Source organism: Phragmites australis, chromosome 13 (assembly GCF_958298935.1).
Source record: "Phragmites australis chromosome 13, lpPhrAust1.1, whole genome shotgun sequence".
Classification (NCBI taxonomy): Eukaryota; Viridiplantae; Streptophyta; class Magnoliopsida; order Poales; family Poaceae; genus Phragmites; species Phragmites australis.
Window position 1 is genome coordinate 28,466,169 of NC_084933.1, and position 27,559 is coordinate 28,493,727.

Here is a 27,559-nt window from a genome sequence, read left to right on the forward strand (position 1 = left end):
TGTTCTTAAATTTAGGTCTCTTTTGAATTGCAGGATTTTTTTTTCGAATCCTATGTTTTCCCTATGAAATTGAATGATTTCTAAAAAATCTTCTATTCCACAGGATCCCTTATATTTTCAGGAGACCAAAAGATTGCCATGTAAAGTTGATGCATTTTCAGTTCTTGATAAAACTAAACTGTTCTGAGTTTAGTTGACAATAGAATTTGGAGTCATTTGAACCATGTGATTGTAAGGTCCTATGTGCACTCCAGAATAAGAAGAGGGCACGAATTCATACTTACAGTTCAGATTTCAGTTTCTTAACTGAATAAAACCTCTGTTTTTAGGTCAACTTTCGAGAGATTACCGTGCTTCGTTACAGCTACAACATTATAGTTCCAAGTGGATCAAAATAATCCCAACTTTCTTTCAATTTAGCGTTCGTCTGTTGGCTGTTGCCAACTGCATCCTCTACTGATGCAACTGATCCGGCACTATAGCAAGGTTCAGTACCATTCCATCATTCTAGCATTTTTGCTGCAGGGAAAAAAGAGTAATAGACAAACCAGCATCTCTTCCCTAGCTAGAGAGGCAGCAATGCAGAGATGCAGAAAACATCGTGAGCCAGTTACGTATGCAGCAGGTCAACATTGCATCATCTCTGCAAGGCTCCTACACAAAATTACTGATTTCTGAATTTGAGATGATTTCAGGCGGTACCTGGGATATGTGGTCATCAACACAAGAGAACTCCCATCACATAACATTCAGGCCACTCCTAAAGGATGATGCTTTTGTGGGCGACCGTTCAGCATCCCGATTCCTTCCGCCTGAACAATGCCGTCTATTTATTTCCTCTTTCCCCGTTCCATTTCTGCAGAGCTTGCTTTTCTGCGCTGCTGCAGCCTAGACTCGCATTTGCCTTCCTTGATCGGTGCTTCTGCGCGTTTCTGGCCTGCCTGAACATTTGAGTTCTGCTGATCTAACTTTGGCATTGCCCGTTCAGTTCCTTCTGCACGCTTGTGTCCTCAGGTAAATTAATACGTATCATCTCTGATCCCTTGCTGTTTCTTTCTCTACGATCTCAAGTCGCATGTCTGAACCTAACGAAAAACTTTGCCTTGCTGTTCCAGCGTTGAGCTCCACTTGCCCCCACGTCGTTGCCTTGCCGGCCGGCCATGGAGGTCGGCATCGAGGCGGCACGCTGGGTGATCGGCAAGGCGCTGAGCCCGGCCTCAGGCGGGGTACTGGAGGCGTGGGCGGCCAGCTCCGAGCTCGGCGCGAACATCCGCGCTCTCAGGATGGAGCTGCTGTACGCGCAGGGCATGCTCAACAAAACCCGTGGCCGCGGCCGGGAGGAGATCCAGAACCCGGCCCTGGCGGAGCTGCTGCAAGAGCTCCGGGACCTGGCGTACAGCGCTGACGACGCGCTGGACGAGGTCGACTACTTCCGCATCCAGGACGAGCTCGACGGCACGTACCATGCCGCCGAGGAGCATGCAGGGGGTTGCCTCCGCAACCACGCCCTCAATGCTCGACATACCGCCAAAGGCATTGGCAAAATGCTTGGGTTCTCCTCGCACTCGCGCTCTGCTAGCCGTGGTGACGGTGACGAGCCAAATGAAGATACGAGAGTCTGCTGTGGAGCTTGGCCATATCGTGGGCAAAGATCTCCTGACAACGTGCAAGAAGAAGATGCAAGCCGTCGCGTCCTGTGTGGAGTTTCTTGGCCATGTGGTGGGCAAAGCACTCGTGAGACCAACTCCTCGTCCTCGCAGCCGCCCACCAACCAGGCCGACCAGGAGGAGGCTTATTGCGGGTGCACGCAGAAGCTTGCTTCTGGTGCTCGTAACACCATCAACATCGTCGGTAAACACCTTCCTTGCTACTCTGTTTCACCTGTCCAAAATGATGCCAACTCCAACACTGCATCGAGTGGACGGCGATTCCTCTGTTGCGCCCGTCCTAACAAGGCACCACACACAGAACACGCCATTAAAGCACCGAAACTGAAGTTTAATAGGGTCGAGATGTCTAAGAGGATGAAGGACATAGTAGAACAGTTGAAGCCTGTGTGCGCCAAGGTATCCACAATTCTTAATCTAGAGTTACTGGACTCCAATCGCAACATTGCCCAATGCATTGCTATGAGCCTCGACACAATGTTTTCTAAGAAACAAGGCCATGCACCCTTGCCTACAGATAAAGTGGCTATGAATCGACCAATAACCACATCAGAGCTTATAGAGCCTAAACTTTATGGGAGGGATGTTGTAACAAGTAAGATCATTGATGACATTACTAAGGGTCAATATTGCGACAAGGACCTCATCGTGCTTCCAATTGTTGGTCCAGGGGGCATAGGAAAGACAACTCTAACACAATACATATATAAAGAACTTCAGCACCACTTTGAAGAAAAGATTTGGGTGTGTGTGTCTACCACATTCAATGTGTATAGACTCACGCAAGAGATTGTGAATAACTTAAAAATAGAGAAGAAAAATGACAGTCCAGAGAAGCTGATTGAAGAAAAATTAAAGTCTAAGAAGTTTTTGATTGTATTGGATGATATGTGGAGTTGTAGTGATGACGAGTGGAGAAGGTTTTTAGTGCCCTTCACAAAAGGACAAAGCAAAGGGAACATAATTCTAGTTACAACTAGGTTTCCGGCATTAGCTCAAATGGTTAAAAAAACAACCGATCACCCGTTGGACTTGGAAGGTTTAGACCCTAAAGCATTTAGGGATTTATTCTTAGCTTGTGTCTTTGGTGACAAGCAATTAATAAATGTTCATAGTGAGTTACTTGATATTGGAGAAGAGATAGTGGAAAAACTAAAGGGATCCCCTCTCGCAGCAAAAACTGTTGGAAGATTATTGAGTAAACACCTTGATTTGGATCATTGGACTAGAGTCCTTGAAAGTAAGGAATGGGAATTACAAAATGGTGAACATGATATTATGCCGGCATTGAAGCTTAGTTATGACTACCTCCCTTTCCATCTGCAACAATGTTTTAGCTATTGTGCTTTGTTTCCTGAAGATTACAAATTTAAGACAGAAGAGCTAATTCATTTGTGGATAGGTCTGGATGTTTTGCATTCACATGGGGAAAATAAAAGGATTGAAGACATTGGACTAAGCCATTTGACAGAATTGGTTAATTATGGATTTTTTAGGAAAGAAGAAGAAGATGAATACGCTTGTTATGTTATTCATGATCTACTACATGAATTAGCGCAAAAAGTGTCATCACATGAATGCCTTAGCATATACAGTTATAATGTAAGATCCACACAAATCCCACCATCGATCCGTCACTTGTCTATCAACATAGATTACACAAGTGTCAAGGATAAAATGACTTTTGATACATGTACGAAGGATCTTAGTACATTGCACAAAAGGTTAAAAGTTGAAAACCTACGCTCTTTGATGTTATTTGGGTCACACCAAAGTAGCTTTGTGAAGACTTTTGATGGTTTGTTCAAGGAAGCAAAAGCCCTTCGTGTTGTTTTTCTAAAAGATTTCTTGCATAGCTTTTCAGAACTTGTCCATCTTCGCTACCTTCGGATTATAAGGGGTGATGATACAAGAATATTGCCCAACATCATTTCAAGATTTTATCACCTAAGGGTCCTGGATATACATGAATGCTATTATTCATCGGTTCCAACAAGATATATGAGCAACCTTGTAAAGTTGCGTCATTTTTTTGGTCGACATAATGAAATGCACTCGAGCATTCTTGATGTAGGTAAATTAAAATCATTACAAGAGCTAAGAAGATTTGTGGTCAAAAAAGAAAGTCAAGGTTTTGAATTGGGCCAGATAGGACATTTGGTAGAGCTTTGCGGATCATTGAGCATTAATAATCTTGAAAAGGTTGAAGGAAAGGAAGAAGCAGACGAGGCAAAATTGATTCAGAAAACCCACTTACGCGAGTTAATATTACATTGGGATAGTAGCCGATCTAACATGGATTATGCACTAGAAGAACATGTTCTTGAAAGCCTTAAGCCAAATAGCAATCTTGTAAAGCTATGTATTACAGGGCATGGGGGCTTTACTTGCCCTTCATGGCTTGGTGAAAAGCTCTCGGTTAAAAATTTGGAATCTCTTCAGTTACACAGTGTGTCTTGGGAAAATCTTCCACCTCTAGGAGAGTTGTGCTTAGTGGATGAACATGGTAAAGAGTGTCCGAGCTATATACAAAGACAAAGCTTCAAAAGTTTGAAAAGGCTAGAACTAGTTGATATACTAAAATTGAAAAAATGGGTTGGAAATGGCCCTTGTGAGCTGTTCTCTCACTTGAAAGTGTTGATCATTAAAAATTGCCCTAAACTCATGGAGTTACCGTTCTCACATCATACCGGATGTGAATCAGAGCATGAGGCTAACATGACTTGGTTTCCTAAACTCGAAGAGCTCAAAATTGAAGATTGTCCAAAACTTTCATCATTACCTTGTGTTCCTTGGTCTAACACTACTTGCTCTGCTGAGATTGCACGAGTTGGTTCAGGTCTTGAGCGGCTGGTTTATCAAAATGTTTCTAGTACTGGACATCGCTTGGAAGTTGAGAAAAAGGGTGATGTAGATAGTGTTTTCTGGACGGTGTTAGCCTTTCATAACCTATCAAAACTAGAAAGTTTGACAGTGACGAGATGCCCTCCTCTATTACTGGATCACCTGCAAATGCTATCATCCCTTAAGTCCCTAGAGATATCTGATTCGGGTGATGTATTTTGTTTGGCGGAAGGTGATGGTCATGTCAGATATGAATTTCCAGTTGAAGACATCACGATTCTGAATTGTGGTGCTAGCGGGGAGGGATTGACACGTCTGTTGTCTTACTTTCCGAAGCTCCAAGGCTTCAACGTGATCAAGTGTGAAAAGTTAACAGGGTTAGGTGTTGCGGAGCAGCAGAAGAAGACGGAAGCACCCGCACGACCGCCGTTATCTTCAATTAACGAAGTGGAGGAGGCACAAATTGGACAGCACCAGCAGCAGCAAGACGAAAGAAGAGACGAGGAAATATCACCAGCAGTAGCAACAACAACAGGACTGCTGCTGTTGCCTCCCCAACTTCAGTGGTTGGAGATTTCCTGCCCAAATCTGGTCCTCTGCCCCGACTCACTCGACGACGACAAAGACACAGGACGAACTGGAGGTGGAGGAGGAGGGCTCCAAGGTCTGAGCTCCCTCCGTTCATTGTGGATATTCAATTGCCCCAGGTTCCTCTCCTCCTATTTGTCGTCATCCTCCTCTTCTTGTTGTCCCTTCCCGAACTCCCTGGAAGTCCTCGATCTTAATGGCGTGGTGGGCACGAAGACGCTGCCGCCTCTCTCAAACCTCACCTCTCTCACAACTTTATCCATATGTAGAGGTGGGGATTTAAGAGGCGACGGATTGTGGCCTCTCCTTGCCCAAGGCCACCTCACCAAATTATCGGTCCACAAATCCCCCAAATTCTTCGCTGGTTCCGAGCCCCCACGGCTGCATGAACAAGAGCTTCCATCCCGTTCCTCCAAACTGCAGGAGCTCGATACGGATGACGTCGCAGGAGTCCTTGCTGCGCCCATCTGTATCTTGCTCTCTTCCTCACTCACCAGATTGGACTTCATTGGGGACGAAGAGGTGGAGCGCTTCACAAAGGAGCAAGAGGAGGCCCTTCAGCTCCTCACCTCCCTCCAGGAGATCGGATTTTGGAATTGCAACAAGCTGCAGTGCCTCCCTCCAGGGCTGCATAGACTTCTCAACCTCAAGAGATTACAAATCAGCAACTGCCGAGCTATCCGATCGCTGCCCAAGGACGGCCTCCCAAGTTCACTGCAAGAATTAAAAATCAGCTACTGCCGAGCCATCCGGTCGCTGCCCAAGGTCGACAACCTTCCGAGTTCACTGCGAGTATTGGATGTCCGTTACAGCGAAAGCGAGGAGCTAAAAAGGCAGTGCCGCAAGTTGATAGGAACCATTCCAATAGTCGATACCTGACTAACCCAAGGTAACAAACACTTGTCTGATTGTACTCCTCCACAGTTCCTACCCACCAATTTCCCTTGCTTTCCCTAACCTCTTTACTGCCATAGTCATTCTCGTTTTGTTTGTTTCGCGGCAATAACTATTTCATCTGAATAACCCATTTGTTTTGACCTACTCTGCAGGGCTCTTATTCGAATTTTACATTCTTCTAGCATCGCAGGATTCTCTCTATATCCATGTGTGGTTCTGAGTTGTGAAGCACGAACGTCTCAGCATGTACCTTCCACCTTGTACATAAAACTGGTTAGTATTTATATATGCAAAATCACACTGTAGTCCCGTACACTATTTATAAGTTTAATCCACATTTGTTTTGTCCCATATACTGGTTAGATTATTATTTCATCTGAATAACATACTTGTTTTGACCTGTTCTGCAGGGCTCTTCTTCGAATTGTACATTTTTCTAGCCTCGTAGGATTGTCTCTATAATCATGTACGGTTCTGAGTTGTCACGCATGAACATTCAGCATGTGCCTCCCTCCCTGTACATAAAACTGATTAGTATATGCAAAATCACCCTATAGTCACATATACTATTTTAATCCACATTTTTGTTGATCTGCTACACTGCTACCTGCTGTTTGTTTATTTGTTCACTTTTCCCTTCATTGCAGACCCCTTTTAATTCTGCGCGTATCAACAACACTTGTTTTCAATCAGGTGTAGGTCTTCAGCACACTCACGTGTTGCTGGTCTGCCTCTGGGATGAGTTACTGAAATGTGGATACCCCTACATGATTTGTTTTCTGGTCAAAGGAATAAGTGATTTCAGTCCTCCTATGCTTCTTGCATCGGACAAAATCCCGTTCAGCAATAAGTGATTTCAGTCTTCCTATGTTTCTTGCATCTGACAAAATATGATTTACTCCGCTTATAGACAAGGTAAGATCCATATGGTTAAAAAGTATGCTCACATGGTTTTGTGTATACCCATTTATTTTTTAAATAGACTCCTTTATTTTCTTTCACTCTTCTTATATTATGCATGATTGTCTTCTTCCATTGCAACTGTTTCCCTGCAATCAGAAGTTTGTTATAATCTCAAGTGAGTTAGAAGTTTAATAATGCTTATCAGCTTGTAAAACCTGATTCAACTACTTCTAAGTTGCCTTGAGGTGCTGCAGCACAAATTATAAAATATTGCATCCTCATGTTCTTTTTTACTCTGAAATTTGATATTCTGGTTTCTGTGCTCAACATAGGACTAACTTGTTGTTCCAACATGGTGATTTATTTGCTGCTTGGCTGCACTTATCAATTTGCTTAACTAAATAAGTACAATGGATGTTATGTCCGATACATGTTCCTCAGTACTTGCAGCCTCCAATTTTTATTACACAGAGACAGGAGCTATTGTCATGCTACTATTTGTTCTGCAGATAATCTCCATTGGAGCCTCCTGTTAATTAATATAATAGTACAACACTTGAAGCAGACTATAGTAACACAAGGTAATTGATCTTCGCTTCTCCCCGTCACATGAACACCATGCCATATTTTCCATACATTGATCCCACAAGTGCTGCTAGACATGAACACTGCTTCTATTATTCTACAGTGCAGGGCTGGTCTTTGATTGGTACACTCTTCTAGTCTTTTTGAGTTCTTTCTCTAATCACACTGTTGCACACACAAGGGAATTGAGTTGTATCTTCATGCTGTTAGACATCCTTCATCGAAGTTAATTATACAACAATTCACTATTTTTGCTTGCCTTTTGTGGGGTAAAAAGAAAAAAAGAAATGATGTTGGAATTGTTTCTGCTACTTTTGAACATTTAGAATTAAGATTGTCGGCTGCTTGCCTTTAGGGCTTTAGTAGTGATGCAACAGAAGCGGATATTTATTTTCAAGGTAAATCTTTTAAAATGGCTGAAAGGTGCTGACGTAAGTCCCTTTTTCTGGAAAAGATGAGTTTTTTTCCTTCTTTGTTAACAAAACACCATATTTCACGACAATAACATGAGAATATATCTATTTAACAATCAAAGTTCAACAACAGCTTTCTCAAGTTTGCTATGTCTTGATAACAGATTACTAACAAGGAGTGCACTTTTCTGCTCTGATCAGCCAACACTAGATCAGAAAGTCACATCCACTGATGGTTTATTGATTTATATGCTTCTCAACTGCACATGTGCAAAAAATGGCTTACTTGCGCTGTAAGTGCCTTATAATTAACAATCTTATTTGTTTAAAGTACACACTTTAGGCAGCTGCCCCATGAGTTATGATTTTACTTCAGTTTTAAGATCATCTCCTTTGAATCCTCATGTGGCCATGGAACATGTGTTGGCAAAAGTTGTGGTTGATTCAGCCAATATTCGGCCACTGCAACAGACAATATGAACAACGCATTGTTCAGTACACTCAACATTCATCCGGTCGAAATTCCAATTGCTCATGTAAGAAGTAATTCTTCAACTACATGGTGCATACTCTCTCTTGAATCTCCTACTCATCAAATCTTAATGTCTCCTACCCTCAGTATACGCAGTGAACCAAATGCACCTTCCGGCTTCAGCATATACTGGTTCACATCTTTAGGAAGTATGTACAATCCTTCTTACCTTCATATGAAAAAGCCAATCTGGTATATCCTTCTGTTCTCCATATGCTGAATGCCATATTTTGGTTTACTTTTTCTGTTTTTTTTTTGGGGGTCAGCGTGAATTGTTTAGTTTTGGTGCAGTGGTGAACACTTATATCTTTTCTTGATACTTTTCTTGATACATCTTCCAAGGTGTTTTCTCCGAACATATGTTGGGAAAAAGATTTGGTTGATCGAAGGTGTTTTCTGCCACTGCAGCAACCGACATGAATTACTACTCTGTTCATTGGATGCAACTTGAAATGTTCCAAAGTCTTCTGTTCCTGGCTTCCTGCATTTCCTCAATGACTTGGCTGTGCAACATCTGCACTGGCTGAACAAAAGATGTCGCTCATCATGTCATCATGTCCTATGATCTACCTGCTGTTTGGAAGATGTTGCTCATCTGTCCAAGTTGCCATCGTAAACAGCTGTGAACCAAATTCTCATTCAGATACCTGGTGATGCTCACGCTAGTAGACATTCATCCTGACTTCGATAAGAGGTGAGTGTTATACTTTGCTCAGGTCCTTTTCTGATGCCAGTAGTATCTTGTAAATATTATTTTCATCCCCCTGGAGAAATATTGGCCAAGCTTTCACAGTTTTGTTGGTAATCTTGCTAGCAGGAATTATGTCCAGAGGTCTTGTCAAGATCACAATCATCTTCACAAGATATGACTTCTGCTCATCAGGCTTGAAGGTGGGCAAGGTTTATTGCATCTGCCAAATTCTTACCGGGATGGCATATGTTCAACCATCCACACAAAGCACGCTCCAACTCCAAGTAAGATCCAAACAGTGAGGGCACTAGTTGAAACCATACTCAAAGTTCAAAGCATGCTATAGAGTCAAGGAAGGCGAAATCCTGAGTTTCATTTGCACACCAATCTCTAAGGACACAAAATAAGTGGTCAATGCTACTATATTTGGAGAGGAATTTTTGTTTCCCGGGCTATATAGCTTTGGAAAGTCCTCGTTTATTCATGCGGTTTTCTGCAACATGTTCTCCCGTCCGCCCTATTCTTCCGATGCGGCTTCAGAATGTACTGGCAACAGCCTGTGCCCTAACGAAGAACATTGCACTTGGTAGTTGAGTGGCTTTGCACCGATATGTTTCAGAATGTATTTTTGCAATCTTTTCTGATTTGAAAGACTTAGCGTTCATGTTTTAGCGTGCTGGCCTCGGCCAAGGAAAACTGAAAGAGCCAAACTGAATAAAAACGATTTCATATCAGTGTCATAATTCAGAAGTTTCGGTGCCAATTAACAAGAGAAACATCTCGGCCAAAATGTACTGGCTTTGCAAGCGCCATATGTATTTCGCTATATCTTCTGTGCTGCAATTTTTCTGTGTTATTTGTGTTGTGCAAAGCAAATTCGTCTGATGAAGGGAATAGGAAAACTGTGAAAGCACCATGTATACCAACGAACAGAGCTGAGCCTGCACTAAACTGCAGAAGGGTGGAACTAGTTTATTTTTTCCCTTTATACACATTTCTTTTGAGGAAATTTTCTTTCACGAGAATATCATAAAAATATTGTGATAATGTGTCGTCCAATTTTTAGAGGAATACAGTAACTTTTTTGTACGTAATCATAGCACAATCAGTCTCTTTCTAGCATTACTAGCTAAGTTGCAAGTAGTTGCAACTGTAGTTTGATTATCGATTAATTTTCTTCATAATTTCTTTATTTATTTTTATTAGTAAAATAAGTTATATTTTTAGCCGATAACAAGGTGAGGATGCTAGAGGATAAAGGTGGATAATAAAAGTAGATAGATTATTTAAATTTTATAAGTTTTTTAAATATGAGAAGAGTGAAGAGAAAATGTGAATAGAAACTAACTCCTATCTTATATTTACTAATTGGAGGCTCCTTTTGATGCCTTCACATTAATCCTAGAAAAATCCTAAAAATTCTCATAAAAAATCAAAACATCCAACCGTCGAATTGATTGATTGACTAACTGTAACCATAGATCAACAACCAGAAAAAATAAAAGATTAAAAAATAAATCAGAGTCCAACTCTAAGACTACTTCTTTCCTAATCTTTCCTTCTTCTTTTTTATAGATACTCTTTGTCCAACGAGGTTACGTTAACAAACTCCAACTTAGTTACGTTAGCAATAAATACAATTTTCTAAATCAATTAAAATATGCCAAGTAAATATGCGTGTAATCAAATATTACAAAATTAAAACAACAAAACGCAAACATATTACGGATTATCACATAAAAGTAATATCAAAGAATTTATAATGTATTTTAAAAAATAATATGAGATACGGTGACGATATTAAAAATAATAATAATTTCAAAAAATCAAGAAACAAATAAAAATCAATTTGCATAACACATAAAATGAAAATTATAAATTAGATCTATTCACAAATAATAAATATGATTTCAATATTATGAATAAAAATTACATTTATATTTTATATTCTAATATTTAAATATAAATAGCTGATGTATCTTAGCATACAATCATTATTAATATAAATATCTAAAATTCAGCTGTAAGCTAAATTTCTAGCCTGTGCAGACGCACAGGTTGATGCGCTAGTTTTATATAATAGAGATTAATACAATCAGCTAACGTCGTTGCCGGCTTTATCAGTTACATCTGGACCTTGTAGTAACTAGTAGTATTTTTTTTTTTAAATTGGGCCTTGCTTTTTAGGCCGTTTTTAGGTCTTTTGGACATACGCGTGAATCTTTTAGGGACAAGATGGTGTCGCGGACGTTCCCGGTGATGAGCAAGCTGTTCCAGCACTGCGCCGCGGCGCCAACGAAGTCCGTGGCCTCCACCGGAGTGCTACTTCTTGTAAGACGTGCTTCGGTGACTTAAATCCCCCCCCCCCCCCCGCCCCAAATCTTGCGTTGCAATTTTGTTGGACAAAGGCTCAGCCCTTGGGGACTACGGTCCTTTTTTTAGAATTGTACTACTCCTTACAACTTTATCGAAATTTTGAGTAATGTGCTAAGATTATGATAATTTACTTACTCCCTGATTCGCACATAATATCATTTCATCTGCACAATTGTCGGTGAATAGCCATTCAAGTTGGTTTACTTGAAATGTTTCCTTATTTGTGCAAAGCGTTTAGTCATTCTAGTAGCAAAAGTTGATTATGATCTGTATCTTTTGTACCCAGACCATTCTGCAGTTCTTCTTGGACTTTGGGGAGGCAGTCCTGCACGATGCTGATGGTAGCTTGAAAACCTTCTTTCGTTCTTGCTTAAGCAGGTAATATTTGTTTTCTACGTTTGTCTCTTGATGTATATGCCATGGTTGGTTTGCGTCCACAAGCCTTTAAAATCTCTTAAGTTTTGCTTCTCGGTAATAGGGAGTTTGCAGATCCTGTTGTTGCACAGCGCACGCTTGAATTCCTTATAGCAAACAAGGCAAAGATCCTGACCTCTTTTCCCACCTTGATTCCACAGGTATCGTACACATGAAATGATTACTCAGAACTAGCAAATAACACATTTATTTCTAAGCTCCTGCTGTTCTTGCTGTTGCAAAGCATTGCTTTGAAAGATATCAATCCAGCTTCCTTGTTTTTTTTCTCTTTCTACTTTCCAAAGTACTATTTCACCATGTTAGCATATGGCATTGCTTATGTGATGTTGTTTATACGCAGTTCTATCCATTGCTGCTGAAGTTAATTGCATCAAATGGTGAGAGGCATGTCCTCTTTATTGCCTGGCGACTTCTCACAGGTCCATTATACCTGTTTCCTTCATATGGCTTGCTACTGGTAGCATAAATATTTCATAGCAATCCTGTTGACCTACCTAATTTGTTCATGAAATTCTAGATTGGAGAAGAAGTTTTCAGAAGTGCTTCCGTTAATGATGTCAGCAGGATCTTTTCTTCCTCTCTTCCTGTCCCTTATGGATTTACCAAGTAAGCCTGTTGATTCTGTAATTTCAGAACTTCCTTGAATTATTTTATACAGGCTGCACGATTTGGGTAGCTAATTAGCTTTTGAGTTAGGTGCACGATAACATTATTAAATTCTTGTTTCTCAATTCATCTGGTGCACATCCCTTATAATATGAGAGATTTGTGTAATGTATATAGCATGCTTACATGACCTAGTCTCTGCTGGTCTTGATCATGTATCAAAATTTATTCTAAAGTTCATCATGAGCACTGTTTATCCTGTACAGTTATTCACTTTTTATTTAATAACGTGAACGAGAATATTTTCCACGCAATTCAAATTTTTTTATAGAGAACTCTTTATTATCTTAGAGTTTAAATATGTTGCATACAATATCTAGCAGTTGTGAATTAATCTTAATTGGGGACTACCAAAATTGATGGCTTCATCGCCATTTATCTTTTTTTTTCAAGTGTTTTTTAAGTTTCAACCATGCATTGTCAGTTTTTGTTATATAATAATGGATTGATTTCAACTCCTTTGTTCCTCACTCGTTACTTGAACGTCATACAGTGTTGGTGGTCGCATTGGAAAAGGTGGAAAGAAGTTCCGGAACTCTTATTGGTAGTAGTATAGCTACAATCCAGAAGAGCGCTGCTCCTGAGGTTATCTTCAGAACGAATTGACCTAGAAGCTATGAATGAAACATCTACTCATAAACTGCTAAAACTATTTTCTATGGTGCAGATGCTCCTTGCACTGATGGACGAGGCATATACTGGTTCTGCAATTGAAGATCCTAGTGGTAATTCAGGTTCTGATGATAGTAGTCCTCTAGACCTTGCTGACCCAATGTTCCTTGACCTTCTAAAAGATGAGAATGATGGCATTGCCGTAAGCAGTTCCTCCTGTACAATAGTGACGTTTCTATATTCCCCTCTGAATTATTTGTTCTAGTCTTATCTTGTTTCTGTCCTTCCCTTCAGGCAAAACATTGGACATCCCCTACGATATCTTCAACATTACAAGCAGCAGTTAACAGCCCACAATCAGACAGATTAAAACAATCACTGGAAATGGCACCTCGCTTTCTTACTTTGTACCTCGCAACAGCACTGCAGGACGTTAACAACTGTAGGTTACCTATCTGTTTTCTTTTTTCATTGCTACACATGCTAAACATATTACTGATTTGACAATATATGCTTGTTGCTTCAGCGCTCTTATGTGCTCTGATTCCAGTAGTTATGTCAAGATATGCTGCAATGTTCCCAGACAAGGTTTTCTCTTTCGAGGTAGACAAACTCTTTTTTTTTAAAAAAATACCATGTCTATTCTATGTCATACTGATATTTAGGAATTATAGTTAGATATACGCCGGGCAAGGTATTGCCACAACCAAGAATATATTACCTTTCCTATATCTCTGTTTGCTTGATCTAACATAAGTGATGAATTGCGCAGGCTACCAGTTTTTGATGAGTAATAAGAATCAACGTCTCAAGCCAAAAATGAAGTATTTAAACATATATGGAACTACTGCTGCTGTATTTTTCGTGAAAACTTACCAACTCCCATAGCTATCCTAAATGTTGAAGATGCATCGAATATCTAACTGATGGAGCAGTGATATGTTTAGTCCAACTACTTTATTTAGGAAAATATTAGATGAGCAAAATGAAAGAAGTACGAACTTTGATTTTTCCATACCACCTGCACCATCAGTCCACAAAGATGGTATTTTCATATGGCTTGTCTGGTTTTAGGCTTGGTTATTTGCCACATGTGACTTGTGATAGTTCTAATGATATATTCGGATGAACAGTTCCCTGATATAACATTCTTGTAGGTGAGGAAAAGGCTATCGGATTTCATATTGGCTGCATTCCAGCGCTCCCCTGGCATCATTGCAGTACTAAAGGTACTGAGTGAAATCGTAATGGCTTATTTCTTACTAGACATACATGTTAGAACTCTTAACTAACAGCCCATGTTTCGACCATTATGCAGAAGCCTATTACTGACAGACTTGGGGAGGCTCATGATAATCCTGCAAAGGCAAGTTATATCTTTCATGTTCTTATACCTAAATTCTATTTCATTATGCCACTGAAATTGCTACATCACTACCTGCTCTTCTTGTCCTTGTGCTCTTAAATAACTGATTCTCGTTTCCACTGTAACTGAATTTTCTGATAGAATGCGGCCCATGCAGACAGAATTAGCATTGCACTTGTGCTGGGCCATTGGTGAGCATGGAGCTGGAGGAACAAATTGCAAAGATGTAGCGCGTGAACTATTTGAAAATTTGGAGTTATTATTATATTAAAAAATGGCAAGTAGGTAAGGCCACAATCTACTATGTCTTCTCTAGACTTCCATGGCATCACATATGATTGACTTCTTTTATATATTGTCTTCAAGTCGTTTGGGATGAAGCCAGGAGCCAGGATTTGATTCCAGGGGTGCATCTTCTAGAATGTCATCCCAAGCTAGGCTCCTCTGCTTTGTAGTGACCGCCATTGCAAAACTAGCAACATGCCACGGCGAGTTGCTTCCAAGAGCACGCGTATCATTGGCTAAGGTACTGACTTGATCCTTCCTGTATAAGATAAATAATCAGTATTAGCTGTGTTAGCATCATCCATCATTAAGTATGTTTATTCTCGCAAGAGCATCTTAACTGCTTTATTTCTTGCAGGTCGCTCGCTCCGGAACCTCAGACAGGAGAGTCTGGCAACGTGCCTGCGACTATTTAGGGCTCATGAATGAACCAGCCATCTGTTTGTCTGTATTGGGACCATCCACTACCCAAGGAAACGGTCCTGGTATTGTGAACTGGAACGAAGGAGGAACAAAGATAGTAGCTCACGTTCCATTTTACCTTTTAGCCGAACAAAAGGTTAAATATTCCGTGAACAATTCAGTAGTTAAATGTACAGTAAGCATCTTTCATGTTCTTTACGAATTAGGAGAGATATGGTTGCACTTCTAGTATAATGAGATGAACTTCGTAAAACTAAAGTGGTATAGACTCAAGTAAAGAACACTCCATCCTAAACATACTGTTGGAATTGAAAGTGGATAGAGTAGAATGAACAGTAGAATAAAGAACTTGTATTATTGATCGAGTTTATATATATATATATATATATATATATATATATATTCAAGGGACATGAATATATCCGTTCGGATGGTAGTTCTACCCGAACGGGTGTCCCTTGGTTGGTAACTGTTTATGACAGTTATTAAGCTAATTGATCGCATGTTAATCTCAAAAGATGTCTGATTATAACACTCCTCCTTTATCAATTATCTGAATGTAAACCTCTTGTTATAACTTCTCTAAAAATCCTGTGAAAAAAATATAAGGAGAAAATAATATATTTGATATGTTGATATGTTATTAAAATTCTTTTAAAACTTAATGAAAAGAAGAAGAAAATGATATGGCATATATTAGCTATTATCTCATTGTAAGCTTATACGAGAAACATAAGAGGGAAAAATTCATCGGTGAGCTTAGAGAACAATAATTATGATCTTTGTATCATATTAAAATCTTCAAAAGCAACTTGGGAAAATATGAGGAATAAGGTAGATATTGCCTCATTAAAAACCTTATATGAGAAACCGTATAGTAAAATTCATGAAGAAAAAGAGAGCAATATAATATGAACATGTTATCATTTAGGGATCAACTCCTTCTGAACCTTGCAAATCTCGCAGTTGTCGCATACCAATTTTATGAATATATTTTTAGAATATAGAAGCTGGTAAGGACTTAGTGAAAAAATCAGCAAGATTATCACATGATTTAGTTTGCAAGATCTCCATCTCTCTATTATTTTGCAATTCATGAGAATAGAACATTTTAGAAGCAATATGTTTAGTTATATTGCTCTTTATGTAACATGTTTGTATTTATGTAATACATCTAGAATTATCTTCATAGATAATTGTTGGTGATTTGATGGAACCAATTCCACATGATTGTTGTATGCAGTTTACCATTCTGCGAAGCCATACGTATTCACTTGATGTTTCATATAATGCAATTTATTTCAGAATGATTTGTGGATGTAGACACTAGAGTTTGTTTTGAAAATTTCCATGAAATGTTTGTTCCACTGTGTAAGAACACGAAACATGTCTGTGATCTGACATCGTGGGGATATGATAAATAGCCAGCGTCAGTGTATCCAATCATATTCATATCTTGTTTTCTTTGAAAGAAAAGATCAAGATTTATGGTGTCTTGGAGATATCGGAAGATATTCTTAACTCCCGTCCAATGACGTTTAGTTGGAGCAGCGTTATACCTAGCTAGTAAGTTCACTGCAAATGCGATATCATGTATGGTGTAATTTGTAAGATATATAAGTGTTCCAATAGCACTGAGATTAGAAATCTCAGGTCTCAATCTCTTCTCCTTCGTCCCGTGGTCTAAATGTATCTTTCTTCATATCAAGAGATCGAACAACCATGAGAGTCTTAGATGGATATGATTTGTCCATATTGAATTTCTCTGATATTTTCTGGGTATATGCGGCTTGGTGTACTAGAATATCTGAAGGAAGATGCTCGAGTTGTATACCAAGCAAAATTTGGTTTTACCCATATCCTTCATTTCAAATTCCATCTTTAGATGATTACGTGTTTCATCTATATCTTTTGTATTTCTGATGATATTCATATCATTAACATAAACAGAGATGATGCAAAATCTTGTTGAGGACTTCTTTATAAAGACACATGGGCAATCATTATTGTTAGAGTACCATTTTTTTTAGAAGGAACTCTTTTAGTCGGTTATACCATATTCTTTCCGATTGCTTTAAGCCATATAGTGACTTTTTAAGTTTTACACAATACATATTGTGGTTTGCGTTTGGATTCGGAATGTCTAGTCCTTCGGGTACTTTCATATATATGTCCAAATAAAGTGACTTATATAGGTATGTAGCCACTACATCTATCAACTGTATAGATAGATGATTTTGAACTACCAATGAAATTAGATATTGGAATGTGATTCCATTCATTACTGGAGAATATATCTCATTGAAATCAATATCGGGTCTCTGCGTGAACCATTGTGCTACAAGTCTCGCATTATATCTCACCACCTCGTTGTTTTCATTCCTTTTGCGGACAAAAACCCACTTGTATTCCACAGGGAAGATGTTACGAGGAGTAGTTATTACTGATGTGAATACCTCTTTTTTAAAGAGCGAGCGCAATTCTTGGATTGCATCCTTCCATTGTGTTCAGTCTGAGCGCTTGTGGCACTCTGCCATGGTTTGAGATCTGGATCATTTAGAAGGTTGTTTGCAACTTTTGAGGAGAAGTATGTGTCGATAATTGTAGTTTTTTGGTCAAATAATTTTTCATAATCAATATAATTGATGGAAATTTTATCTACCCTCTCCGACCCATCGTGATTTCCCATTACGATAGAGTCTGGGCGTTTCAATATCCCAGCATTAGTATTTGTGTACACAGTTAATCTGGGATGTGGATGTTCAACATCCACTGGATGTATAGTATCCATATGTCTTGGGTGTCGTTCAACTTGCCGTTATTTTGCATTTATTATTTTGGAGAAATGATTCATCTGTTTCCGTGGTAGCTTACAAGAAGCTTTATCTTTTGTGATCGTACTTCTTCCTCTCTTATTTTGATTTGAAAGTTGAGTGATTTTATTTGGTACCTCCATTCTTTCCAGCACATTCCTAGCAGGAATATAGGATTTAGTGATATTTGCTGTTAGTAAATGCATCTGTTAGGTTATTTGTAATATGTTGCAAATTTATGATTCTCTGAACTTGGAGTTCATATTCTTGAGTACGTGGATCTGAGGAGGAAATATTTGTGGCATTTCAATTGATTTCCTGGCATTCTATTTGGTACTTGAAATCTCTCCCTAATGCCGGAATATACTCATCATCAAATATACAGACAAAGTACCGGGCTATAAATAGGTCCCCTGTGAGAAGCTCGAGGTATTTTATGATCGACGGAGAGTTATACCTCACGTAAATCCTCATTTTTTTTGTGTGGGCTCATTGATGTACGTTGCGGTGGTGAGATCGATACGTATACATCACAACCGAACTTTCGCAGATGGGAAATGTTTGGAGGATTTTCACATACTAACTCCAACATGAAGTTGGTAAGTTGCAATTATGTAATAATGGTCGTGCGATGAGCTTGACTCTTTTAATTAGAGATTCGGCCAAACTATTTTGAGTATGGACGTATGATACTGAGTGCTAGATTTGAATTTCTAGAGCCATACAATAATCATTGAAGGCACCTGAGGTTAATTTAGCCGTATTGTTCATTCGAATAGATTGTATCCTATGTTCAGGATAATGTGTTCGTAATTTAATAATTTAAGCAATTATTTTGACAAAAGTATAGTTTCGTGTGGACAAAAGACATACATGTGACCATCGTGTAGATGTGTCAATGAGAACCATGAAGTGATTGAACGGTCCAGTTAATGGTTAGATTGGACCACATATATCGCCTTGAATGCGTTCAAAAAATTTAAGTGGTTCAGTTCAGATTTTAAGATAAGAGGGTTTTAAAATCAATTTCTTTGTGGCGCATGCGGTGAAAAAAATCCGAAGATTGTGTGAATTTGGCAGTATTCATGCCATTATCAATTGAATTACTAATAATTTTTCGCATCATCCCGACACTAGGATGACCAAGGTGATCATGCCATATTTGAAATGTGTCAATATTCTTAAAAATTATCTTATACGTAACATGTGGTACTAGTTTGATGTATGTATAATACAATCCTGAAGATAAAGAGGGATTTTTCTCTAGTATTTGTTTGATATATCCGTTATTTTTTGTAATGAGGAGATATTTCTCTTTATTGTCATCATGGGTTTCGATATGTAAATTATTTTGAAGGATATCTCTATAATTTAGTAGGGTACGTGTTAAATTGGGATATAATAGTGCATCATCGATTGTTATTTGAGTATCTATAGGGAGAGTGATTATAGCACGACCAAAACCAATAATCATAGCATCGTGTCTAGCAATTGTCAAAACATTTGCTTTACTCTTTTTAAGAGTTTGGAAATATTTAGTTTTCTTAAGTATAGAGTTAGTGGTACAGTTATCCACTAAGTACATTTTCTCTTCCATCGGTTTATCCCCCGTGGACATCGTGATCTGGGAGAGGCCTTCATGCCTCTCTGTTGTTGCTTGTCTGGCCGATTGGCCTGTTTCTTCTGTTGATTGCTCAGTGGAGATCAAAGTGCTGATAACGTGTTGGAATTGAAGGTGGATAGAGTAGAATGAACAGTAGAATCAAGAACTTGTATTATTGATCATTGAGTTCAAGGGACCTGTTCGGATGGTAGTTTGACTTGAACGGGTGTCCCTTGGTTGGTAACTACTTATGACAGTTATTAGGCTAATTGATCGCATGTTAATCTCAAAAGATGTACACATACTTGCTATTTGCTTAATTTCAAATATTTTCTTGTTATGTTCTTCCCCTTAATTCTTGGCAGTTGGTATTGTAGTCTTTTAGAAATACACAAGTTAATGCTGAACTCAACAAGTGTTGCAGGTCCGCCGCTTCATGATTTTTCGTATGCCGACCTCCTCCCCACCGAATGAAAATACCTTCATGAGTGCCATGGATTCGTGCAATGATTTTTCTAGCAGATGACATGTGCGTAGAGATCTTTTGTGATCATAACAATGCTGAATCTCCTGCTTGTTGGAGGGGGGGGGGTGGGGGGGGGGGACAATGCTGAAGATCCAAGTTCCATTTTTTTATCCAGTTCATTTTCTATAGAAGGGCTGGTTGAGTTGCTTCGACGAGTCCGGTACTGTTTAAGATTCAGGGATTTCAAAGGCATTCAAAAGCACCGACTTTGTATATGGAAACTGTACATCTTCTGATGGGGATACATTGTTTTAAATTGAGAATTCTAGTTTTGTTCATATTTCTAAAAAGAATATGTTCCATATCAAATGGTTGTCTCCTGAACTTAAGATACCTGATGATGCGGCGTCATCTTGCAATCATCTTACTCAGCATTGCATATTCTGACGTTGAAGGCCGATATTTCTTAGGAACAAAGGAAATTGAGAACTTACCATTTCATGGTCACGACCCTACAAGCAAATATTATAGTAGATTTCATAACATCTACGACCTTGTATTATACCGATATTAGATGAGGTAGTCACTTAAAATTGTACATTTTAATTCTGCTTGAATTAAAAACTTTGGGGCATATGAGCTCTTTAGGCTTAATTAAGATGAATTAATATGCTATTTTGCAAGAAAATAATCTTAATTACAAGAATAACATGATCATTTACACAATAGCATGTTATAGGGATTGTATGTAGCAAATACATTGAACATTGCACAATATTCTAGAAAATAGGATCTGAAATGTCAAATTACAATAGTAAGTGTATTGAATGTAATTACAGTAAATTTCAGGATCTAAACATAATAATTACTTAATACACAGTACGGTTTGTTGGACCATTTTGCATTTTCCTAGACATACAAGGTCTCATGCGGACGAGCACACTGGCTGAGGCAGGCCAAACAAACCTAGGCCTAAAACCTATTGTACTTTTAGTCCATGGCCTATTCGGTCTCCCCCCGCCCGGCCCACAGCCAGTGCGGAACCGCCCATTGTGTCGCCGCCGTCGTCGCTGGGTGGTTCGCGTCGCCTCGAGAGCGGGCGTCATCTTGCAATCATCTTACTCAGCATTGCATATTCTGACGTTGAAGGCCGATATTTCTTAGGAACAAAGGAAATTGAGAACTTAGCATTTCATGGTCATGACCCTACAAGCGAAGAACTTGATAAATTGAAGCAGCAGCAGCCAAGCAAGCACATCACACAATGCACGTTTGGGATTGAAACGGTGGCCGGACACAGGAAGCAATAAAATGTTTAAACCCAAAGGGATACAAATCTCTATTCTTGAACTCCTACGAGGGTACTGGAAAGTCTGAACAACAGCAACAGCACAAATTACAGACTAAATTACGGTTTTGTACTCCACAAGACACGAACCCTAAATTCACAGGTAGCAGCATCCGAGAGGCCAAGATAAAGAAGTCAATACCCGAACCAACCGCCCTTGCGTAGTGGTGACGCATTTTCTTCGACATTTTTCAAGAACCAAGTCACTTCTTGGAATTTCCTGAATTTTGCAGAGAAGAGGAGAAAAATAACCCAAACTATAAGCACCACATGGCAAGGAAAGTCTGAGGTGCGTTCTTGACTTCCCACTGATGAAAGCTCTAAAATTTGCTGCTCCTGCAAAAAAAAGGTTAGATCAAAACGCATCAGAATTCAGGCGAATAAACTAATGCAACATCGCAAATTCTAACGTCAAGGTGACCTAATGCATACCTCCAATGCAAAGCATAAGAACCTTATTTGGTTCAACGAAGTTACTGGGGATGGCTGTCGCCGGAGACCGCCGCCTTGATACGCTCCACGGTGCACGCAATGAGGCTGTTCACCGTCGCCACTGACCCCAGCGAGAGCTTGGCGGTGGGGACGGAGTCCACCAGTATCTGGAACGCCACCGTCAGGAGCGACCCGCCCGAGCCGACGCCACCGTCGCCTGGCATGTTGCTGTCGGTCGGACCGTCAGGCAGGATGGCGAAGCCCGACGGAAGGAGCGCCACGTAGTCCGGGTCCCCACCGTTGAGCACGACGTTCATGGCCACGACGTCCACGGGCGCGTATATGACGTAGGAGCCCGACGCATCGGTGCAGCTCTCTTGCAGGATCAGCATGTTGCTTTGGTTTGAGTTCGTGCTCTGTGAGGTTGCATCAGCAAGCACGATCAACACGTTACACGTCCCTCATTATCGCATGCTTGCATGATGAATCAAGTAGATCAGTTTCTTATGCTTACATTGACACGAAGAAGCGAGACGCAGTTTCCATGATCGCGGCCATTGGCGATGTGAGCCATTTCTTGAACGACGCCACCATTGGAGAGGATGTCCCACTGCAAAAAAAAAAAGGAAGTGTTAAGGCTCTGTGTATGTATGTGTTGATTCATTCGATCATATGGGTGTGCATGCATGCCTCGCTGCGAGAGCTCTCGTCGCGGAGGAAGTCGAAGACGCGCTTGGGAGGGACGGGGAGCCAGAAGGAGGTGGCGGCGTTGAGGACAATGCCCGGCGGCCTGCCCGGGTCGTCGACGCTCTTCCTGGTCATGACGCGGACGTCCTCGGCGCCGCTGCCGGACAGCGTTGTCCATTGGTGCGCAGCGGAGGCCGTCACGCCACCGCAGAAGCTCATCACCATCCTCTCCGCCAGCTTCAGCATGCTCTTCCTCCCCTCCGTGCTCGTGATCACTGCAACAAAATGATTCGTTATTTTTTTCTTCAGTTGGAAGAAGCTTACATGTGGCACAGCGTGTAACGCATAGACAGAGAGCTTACCACCGATGTCACTGGTCGGAATGTTGTTGGCCATGACGCTGGCGAGGCGTTCGCACTGGCGGTCCAGCGTCCCGACCCACCGGCGTGCACCAAAGGCGAGCCCCGAGTTCACCAGAAGCTTGTAGATGTTGTGCACCGACCTGTCGTCCACCTCGACGTGCTCCACCCAGATCACCTGATGCACGCGCATGCGGAGTACAAATCTCATGATCAGTCTCTGAACCATTAGTTAATGGGTGACAACTGACAAATTCGATCACGTACCTTTGAGTAACCATTGGGCATTTCTTGGATCAGGCATCCCGACGCCCGGCGCCGGCACTTGAGGACTGAGCTTGGGCGCAGGCTGTCCAGCGAGACGTCGACGACGGCCCATGTCCCATCAGAGTTCTGCTTGCAGTACCTCACGAAGTAGCTCTCCCTGGTTGGCACCAGCGGCGACGGCACCTGAAACTCCACTGACATCTGCAAAGCAGACAAAAGCCATTGGATCGATATCTCTCATTTCAGTAATGAACAGATCCAACACATCAAACTAGCCATATGTCAGGAATTCAGGATCACACACCACTTGAAGTGCACCGTTGTAGTTCCCCGCCACGCCGGTGGACAGCACCTCGAGCGTTGCCGCTCTTGACACAATGCTTGAGAACACCGTCGCATACTGATTCTGCGCATCAAAATTGAATCAGAGTCCAGAAGTGAAGAGCAAGCAAACAATTCATAACGACCAAAATGTTTCAGACAAGAACGACGCAATGCATGTCACGTACCACATCCATGAGGATCTCGACGAGGTTGGCGTGTGTCATAATCACGACGGCGCTGTCGCGGGACACCTCCGACTTGAGCCCGTACTGCTTGGGACCAAGCCCCCGTGGGAACATGCGCGCGTACTCCTCTTCATTGAGCGTCTCGGCGGGTCCGTCGAGCCCCGGCGCGTTCCAGAGCGGCTCGTCCAGCTGCGCCATCCGGACCAGCTCCTCCATGGCCGCGACGGCCAGCTCCACGATCATGGGCTTGTCGGCGTCCGATTGCATGGCGCCCCTGAGTAGCTCCCCTGCGCCGGTAGCAGCAACGCCACCGAAGATGTCGGCGCCGTACGCGGCGCCCACGCCGAGGTCCAGCGGCGACGCCCCTGCGCGCGCCGCGGCCAGCGGACTGGACAGCACGGGGAAGGACACCATGGGCTTGCCCACGTACTTGGCCGCGATCGCCGAGATCCTGTCGATCTCCTCGCGGAGCCGGGCGTTCTCGATGCGGAGGTGGTGCTCGTCGAAGGACATCTCGCCGAGCGCGGCCGGGCCGCCGCAGTTGGGGCACGACGCGCTGCTCAGGGCCTCCTTGTACCGCATGTTCTCGGCCCGGAGCTTCTCGTTCTCCGCGCGCAGCTGCGAGTTCTCCTGCCTCTCGTGCTGGTTCTGCAAATTGTCCATCCACAACTCCATTTATCACCACAAGTTTCTCGCAAGTCTACATGCATGCATGTATGATGCACTTAGCTAGTAGCTTAATCTCCTCCGTTCTGTACATGGACTATGATTAACACGATTGATCATTAGTACGAGTTGGGGTACACAATTAACTACAACATACGCATGCTAATCTGCAGCTGTGCTTTGGTCCGATGAACAGTGATGTAAACATATGCCTTGCCAGGTAGGCAGTAGGAGGAGGAGGACATGCATGGGGTGGGGTTTGAGCTTTGACTATGGCGGGTGCCACCGCCTGGGCCCTGGCACATTTGGCAGTGTGCATGCAGAAGAGGACATGGGGGTGTGTGGGCAAGCTTTGTCCAGTTATAGTAATAGGCCATGAATGCAGTCTGTCAGAGGCTAGGTCAGAGGCTTAAATGAAGTGGTTGTGACGAACTGACGACGCTCGCTCGAGCGCCTGCCTTCCAGGTTCCAGCCCCGATCAAAACACATGCCTTAACCACTTTGATCTCATCTCCAGAGAAATGATCAGAGAGAAGAACAGGGTGAGATTAATCGAGATTTATTTTAGGGGTATTTAGTGATCATTGTTCGATACCTTCATTTGCGTGCGCTTGTTCTGGAACCAGAACTTGACTTGGAGCGGCTCCAGCCCGAGTTCCCGGCTCAGCTCCTTGCGCTGCTTGTCGTCCGGGTGCGGGCATTCCTTGAAGAAACTGTGTCAATTCCAAGAAAAAATTGGTATTTTGTGAGTGATCATCAGTTTAATGTTCCAAGAAAGAAACACTACTTCTGGAATCTGGAGTGCTTTGTTTTTCCGTTTGTTTGGAAAAGAGCAAAAGAACAAAAACGGTTTGAGTCAACGTATACAATACTTTCTGGAGGAGATGGACGAGCAAGAACTCAATTTGACTTCTACGTAAGCTTACATCAGTCCGAGTGAATGCTAGTAACCGACTACTTTGTTCCGATCTTATTAATTCCAGTACATCTACAACATTTCATGCATGTCTTTTTTGAAACTGAAACATTAACAGGCAAGATTCAAGGGGAAATAATTAAACATACATAACATTTCAGGAATAGCTAGCAAGCTATGCAGAATTTAGGAAATGACAAATAATTAACTGTTGGGTAGAAGAATTACGCTTCCATCTCCTGGATCTGGTGCTGGGTGTGGCGGTGGTAGCGCTTCTTCTTGTTCGGACGCTGGTTGGGGTCCTGGTCGTCCACGGAGACGCCGTCAACGTTCTCGCTGCCGGACTTGCTCTCGAACTCGTCGCCGAGAGGGTCCGACGCCCGGCCGCGGATCATGTTGTCGCCGCTCTCCGCCGTCGTCACCGGGATCTGGTCCAGCAGATGCTGCTGCTGCAACGCCTGCTGAAGCTGCTGATTATCCAACAAGTTTGGCTGCAATTATGGAAGGGGAAAACTTAACATTACTGTCCTGTTTCACAAAGAAGTACTAGTAATTAATAAACCAGGTGTTAAAGTGCCAAAGACTGGGCCTTTTGCATTTAGAATCATTTCGTATGCGTTTTATCATCCCCATTAATTTGTAGTTATACATGGGGGAGAAGTTTCAGGGACAAAATAGAACGGAAAAATGGTTCACGGAGAGAAGGAGAAACAAGTAATTTGGGGATGAAATGGAAGAGTTGCTCCAAAAATAATTCAGGAAGGGGTGTATGGAGAAGCGAAGCAAATTTTCCTCCCTCGATTTCTTTGTGGTGGTCCATGTAGGAGGAGATGTGAAAGCAAGCTTGCAAAGAGGAAGAAGAAAGAAAAGGTGGGTTTCTTGTTCAAGGGCCACAAGACCCAAAGAGCTGGAAGGACAAGGAAGGAAGCAACACAAACCTGTTGATCTCTACCCTCTCTGTATATATGTGGAAGATGAAGAACTAGCAGGGGAGTCTCTCTCCTCTCCATGGCCATGGAACTAGTCCCTTCATCTGCCCCCTTTATATAGGAGCAAGTCTTAAAGAAATGGGCTCATGTACTCTGATGACCTAATCTATGAGTGAACAGCAGCCAACTAAGTACTAGAGATAACCTCTCTCTCTCTCTCTCTCTCTCTCTCTCTCTCTCTCTCTCTCTCTCTCTCTCTCAGAGACTACTCATTTTCCAAGAAAAAGCTACTAATCCTTGCAGGATCAGTACATGCATATTGCATACATGGCCCTTCTGTTCTATCTCTAATCCCTAGTACTGAGACTGAGACCTCAAATGAAGAGAATAAAATTTCACCAAGAGTGAGAAAGAGAACACAAAAGGAAACAAGAACATACCCTTTTGATCTCACACAACTCAAAAGGAATTGATTACCTGACCGAGTGACAGTGCCGACGAGGACCCGTACGCCGCCGCGCTGTTCCGGCCGATCATCGACGGCATGTGCCTCACTGGGATCATCATTCTCCTCTCAGCAGTAAGCACCTCTCAACCCTAATTCTGGCCTCCACCCTCACCTCCTTCCATTTCCCCACATGCATATATGTATCTCTACAGCCAAAAAGAACAGGCGCTAATCCTATGTAGAGATACCTTGCCTGCCAAGTAACAGCACAAGCAGCAACAGATCTATGACAAGCTAGCCCAAAGAACCTTTGCTGTGAGACTGGCAGTGAGATCTAGCAGAAGAACTATATGTGTGTGTTTGCAAAAATAGAACTCTGATCTCTCTCTCTATGTCTACCCGCAAGTTGCAGCTCTCAAGATGATGCTTTACCGCGTTCAGCAACTTGCAAGCTCAGAAGGGTAGCTAGCACGGAGGTGGCGAGATGGAGATCTTGAGAAGCTAAACAGCCATGGAAGGAGAGGGGAGGAGGAGGAAGAAGAGGAGAAGAAAGGGGAACGGAGGCGGAAGAGAATGTGGAGAGGGAGGAGAGGAGTTATTGCGGACGAGTGTTGAGGTGGTGCAATCCGCATTTATTGAGAGCGCGTATCGTAATTGCTAGGGGGGAGAGAGACGTGTGCATGATTTTAAATTTTTTATTTCCCCAATATTGATACTAGTATGCAGCTAAATGTGTATAATAATTCATGTATTTTGGATTTATTTGAATGCCACCTTTTTTTCCTCAAAGAATGTGAAAACGTATTTACATATGCATGTCATATATATTTAAT

General features: G+C 41.7%; 3 protein-coding genes across 23 annotated transcripts; 2 read left to right on the plus strand and 1 right to left on the minus strand.

The window, feature by feature from the left end:
- Nucleotides 1-840: 840 nt before the first annotated feature.
- Nucleotides 841-9,854, plus strand: LOC133887942 (uncharacterized). Of its 18 annotated transcripts, none has more exons than XM_062327979.1 (10): nucleotides 842-1,014; nucleotides 1,116-5,988; nucleotides 6,149-6,269; nucleotides 6,407-6,462; nucleotides 6,644-6,911; nucleotides 7,409-7,480; nucleotides 8,062-8,190; nucleotides 8,274-8,433; nucleotides 8,517-9,123; nucleotides 9,247-9,854. In XM_062327979.1, exon 2 carries the CDS (start codon nucleotides 1,161-1,163, stop codon nucleotides 5,976-5,978), a length of 4,818 nt encoding a protein of 1,605 aa, XP_062183963.1. In that variant the 5' UTR covers nucleotides 842-1,014; nucleotides 1,116-1,160; the 3' UTR covers nucleotides 5,979-5,988; nucleotides 6,149-6,269; nucleotides 6,407-6,462; nucleotides 6,644-6,911; nucleotides 7,409-7,480; nucleotides 8,062-8,190; nucleotides 8,274-8,433; nucleotides 8,517-9,123; nucleotides 9,247-9,854. The 18 variants fall into 18 exon arrangements, with proteins under 18 accessions (XP_062183969.1, XP_062183963.1, XP_062183967.1 ...); XM_062327983.1 differs by having other exon boundaries at nucleotides 8,099-8,190; XM_062327981.1 differs by having other exon boundaries at nucleotides 6,690-6,911.
- A 1,342-nt stretch (nucleotides 9,855-11,196) lies between these two features.
- LOC133887945 (uncharacterized) lies at nucleotides 11,197-15,646 on the plus strand. Of its 4 annotated transcripts, none has more exons than XM_062327989.1 (14): nucleotides 11,197-11,451; nucleotides 11,783-11,874; nucleotides 11,975-12,071; nucleotides 12,272-12,315; nucleotides 12,449-12,537; nucleotides 13,091-13,182; nucleotides 13,265-13,411; nucleotides 13,504-13,651; nucleotides 13,736-13,812; nucleotides 14,367-14,438; nucleotides 14,528-14,575; nucleotides 14,701-14,860; nucleotides 14,942-15,101; nucleotides 15,219-15,646. In XM_062327989.1, exons 1-12 carry the CDS (start codon nucleotides 11,356-11,358, stop codon nucleotides 14,740-14,742), a joined length of 1,044 nt encoding a protein of 347 aa, XP_062183973.1. In that variant the 5' UTR covers nucleotides 11,197-11,355; the 3' UTR covers nucleotides 14,743-14,860; nucleotides 14,942-15,101; nucleotides 15,219-15,646. The 4 variants fall into 4 exon arrangements, with proteins under 4 accessions (XP_062183973.1, XP_062183972.1, XP_062183970.1 ...); XM_062327988.1 differs by having other exon boundaries at nucleotides 11,200-11,451; nucleotides 14,717-14,860; XM_062327986.1 differs by having other exon boundaries at nucleotides 11,207-11,451; nucleotides 14,528-14,579; nucleotides 14,737-14,860.
- Nucleotides 15,647-21,422: 5,776 nt separating this feature from the next.
- LOC133888127 (homeobox-leucine zipper protein ROC2) lies at nucleotides 21,423-27,342 on the minus strand. Its single transcript, XM_062328258.1, has 11 exons — nucleotides 26,756-27,342; nucleotides 25,578-25,840; nucleotides 25,029-25,146; nucleotides 23,768-24,415; nucleotides 23,563-23,664; nucleotides 23,259-23,459; nucleotides 22,995-23,169; nucleotides 22,636-22,907; nucleotides 22,460-22,555; nucleotides 21,946-22,361; nucleotides 21,423-21,849 (listed from the first exon to the last, which is right to left on the minus strand). Exons 1-10 carry the CDS (start codon nucleotides 26,843-26,845, stop codon nucleotides 21,987-21,989), a joined length of 2,340 nt encoding a protein of 779 aa, XP_062184242.1. The 5' UTR covers nucleotides 26,846-27,342; the 3' UTR covers nucleotides 21,423-21,849; nucleotides 21,946-21,986.
- Nucleotides 27,343-27,559: the final 217 nt, after the last annotated feature.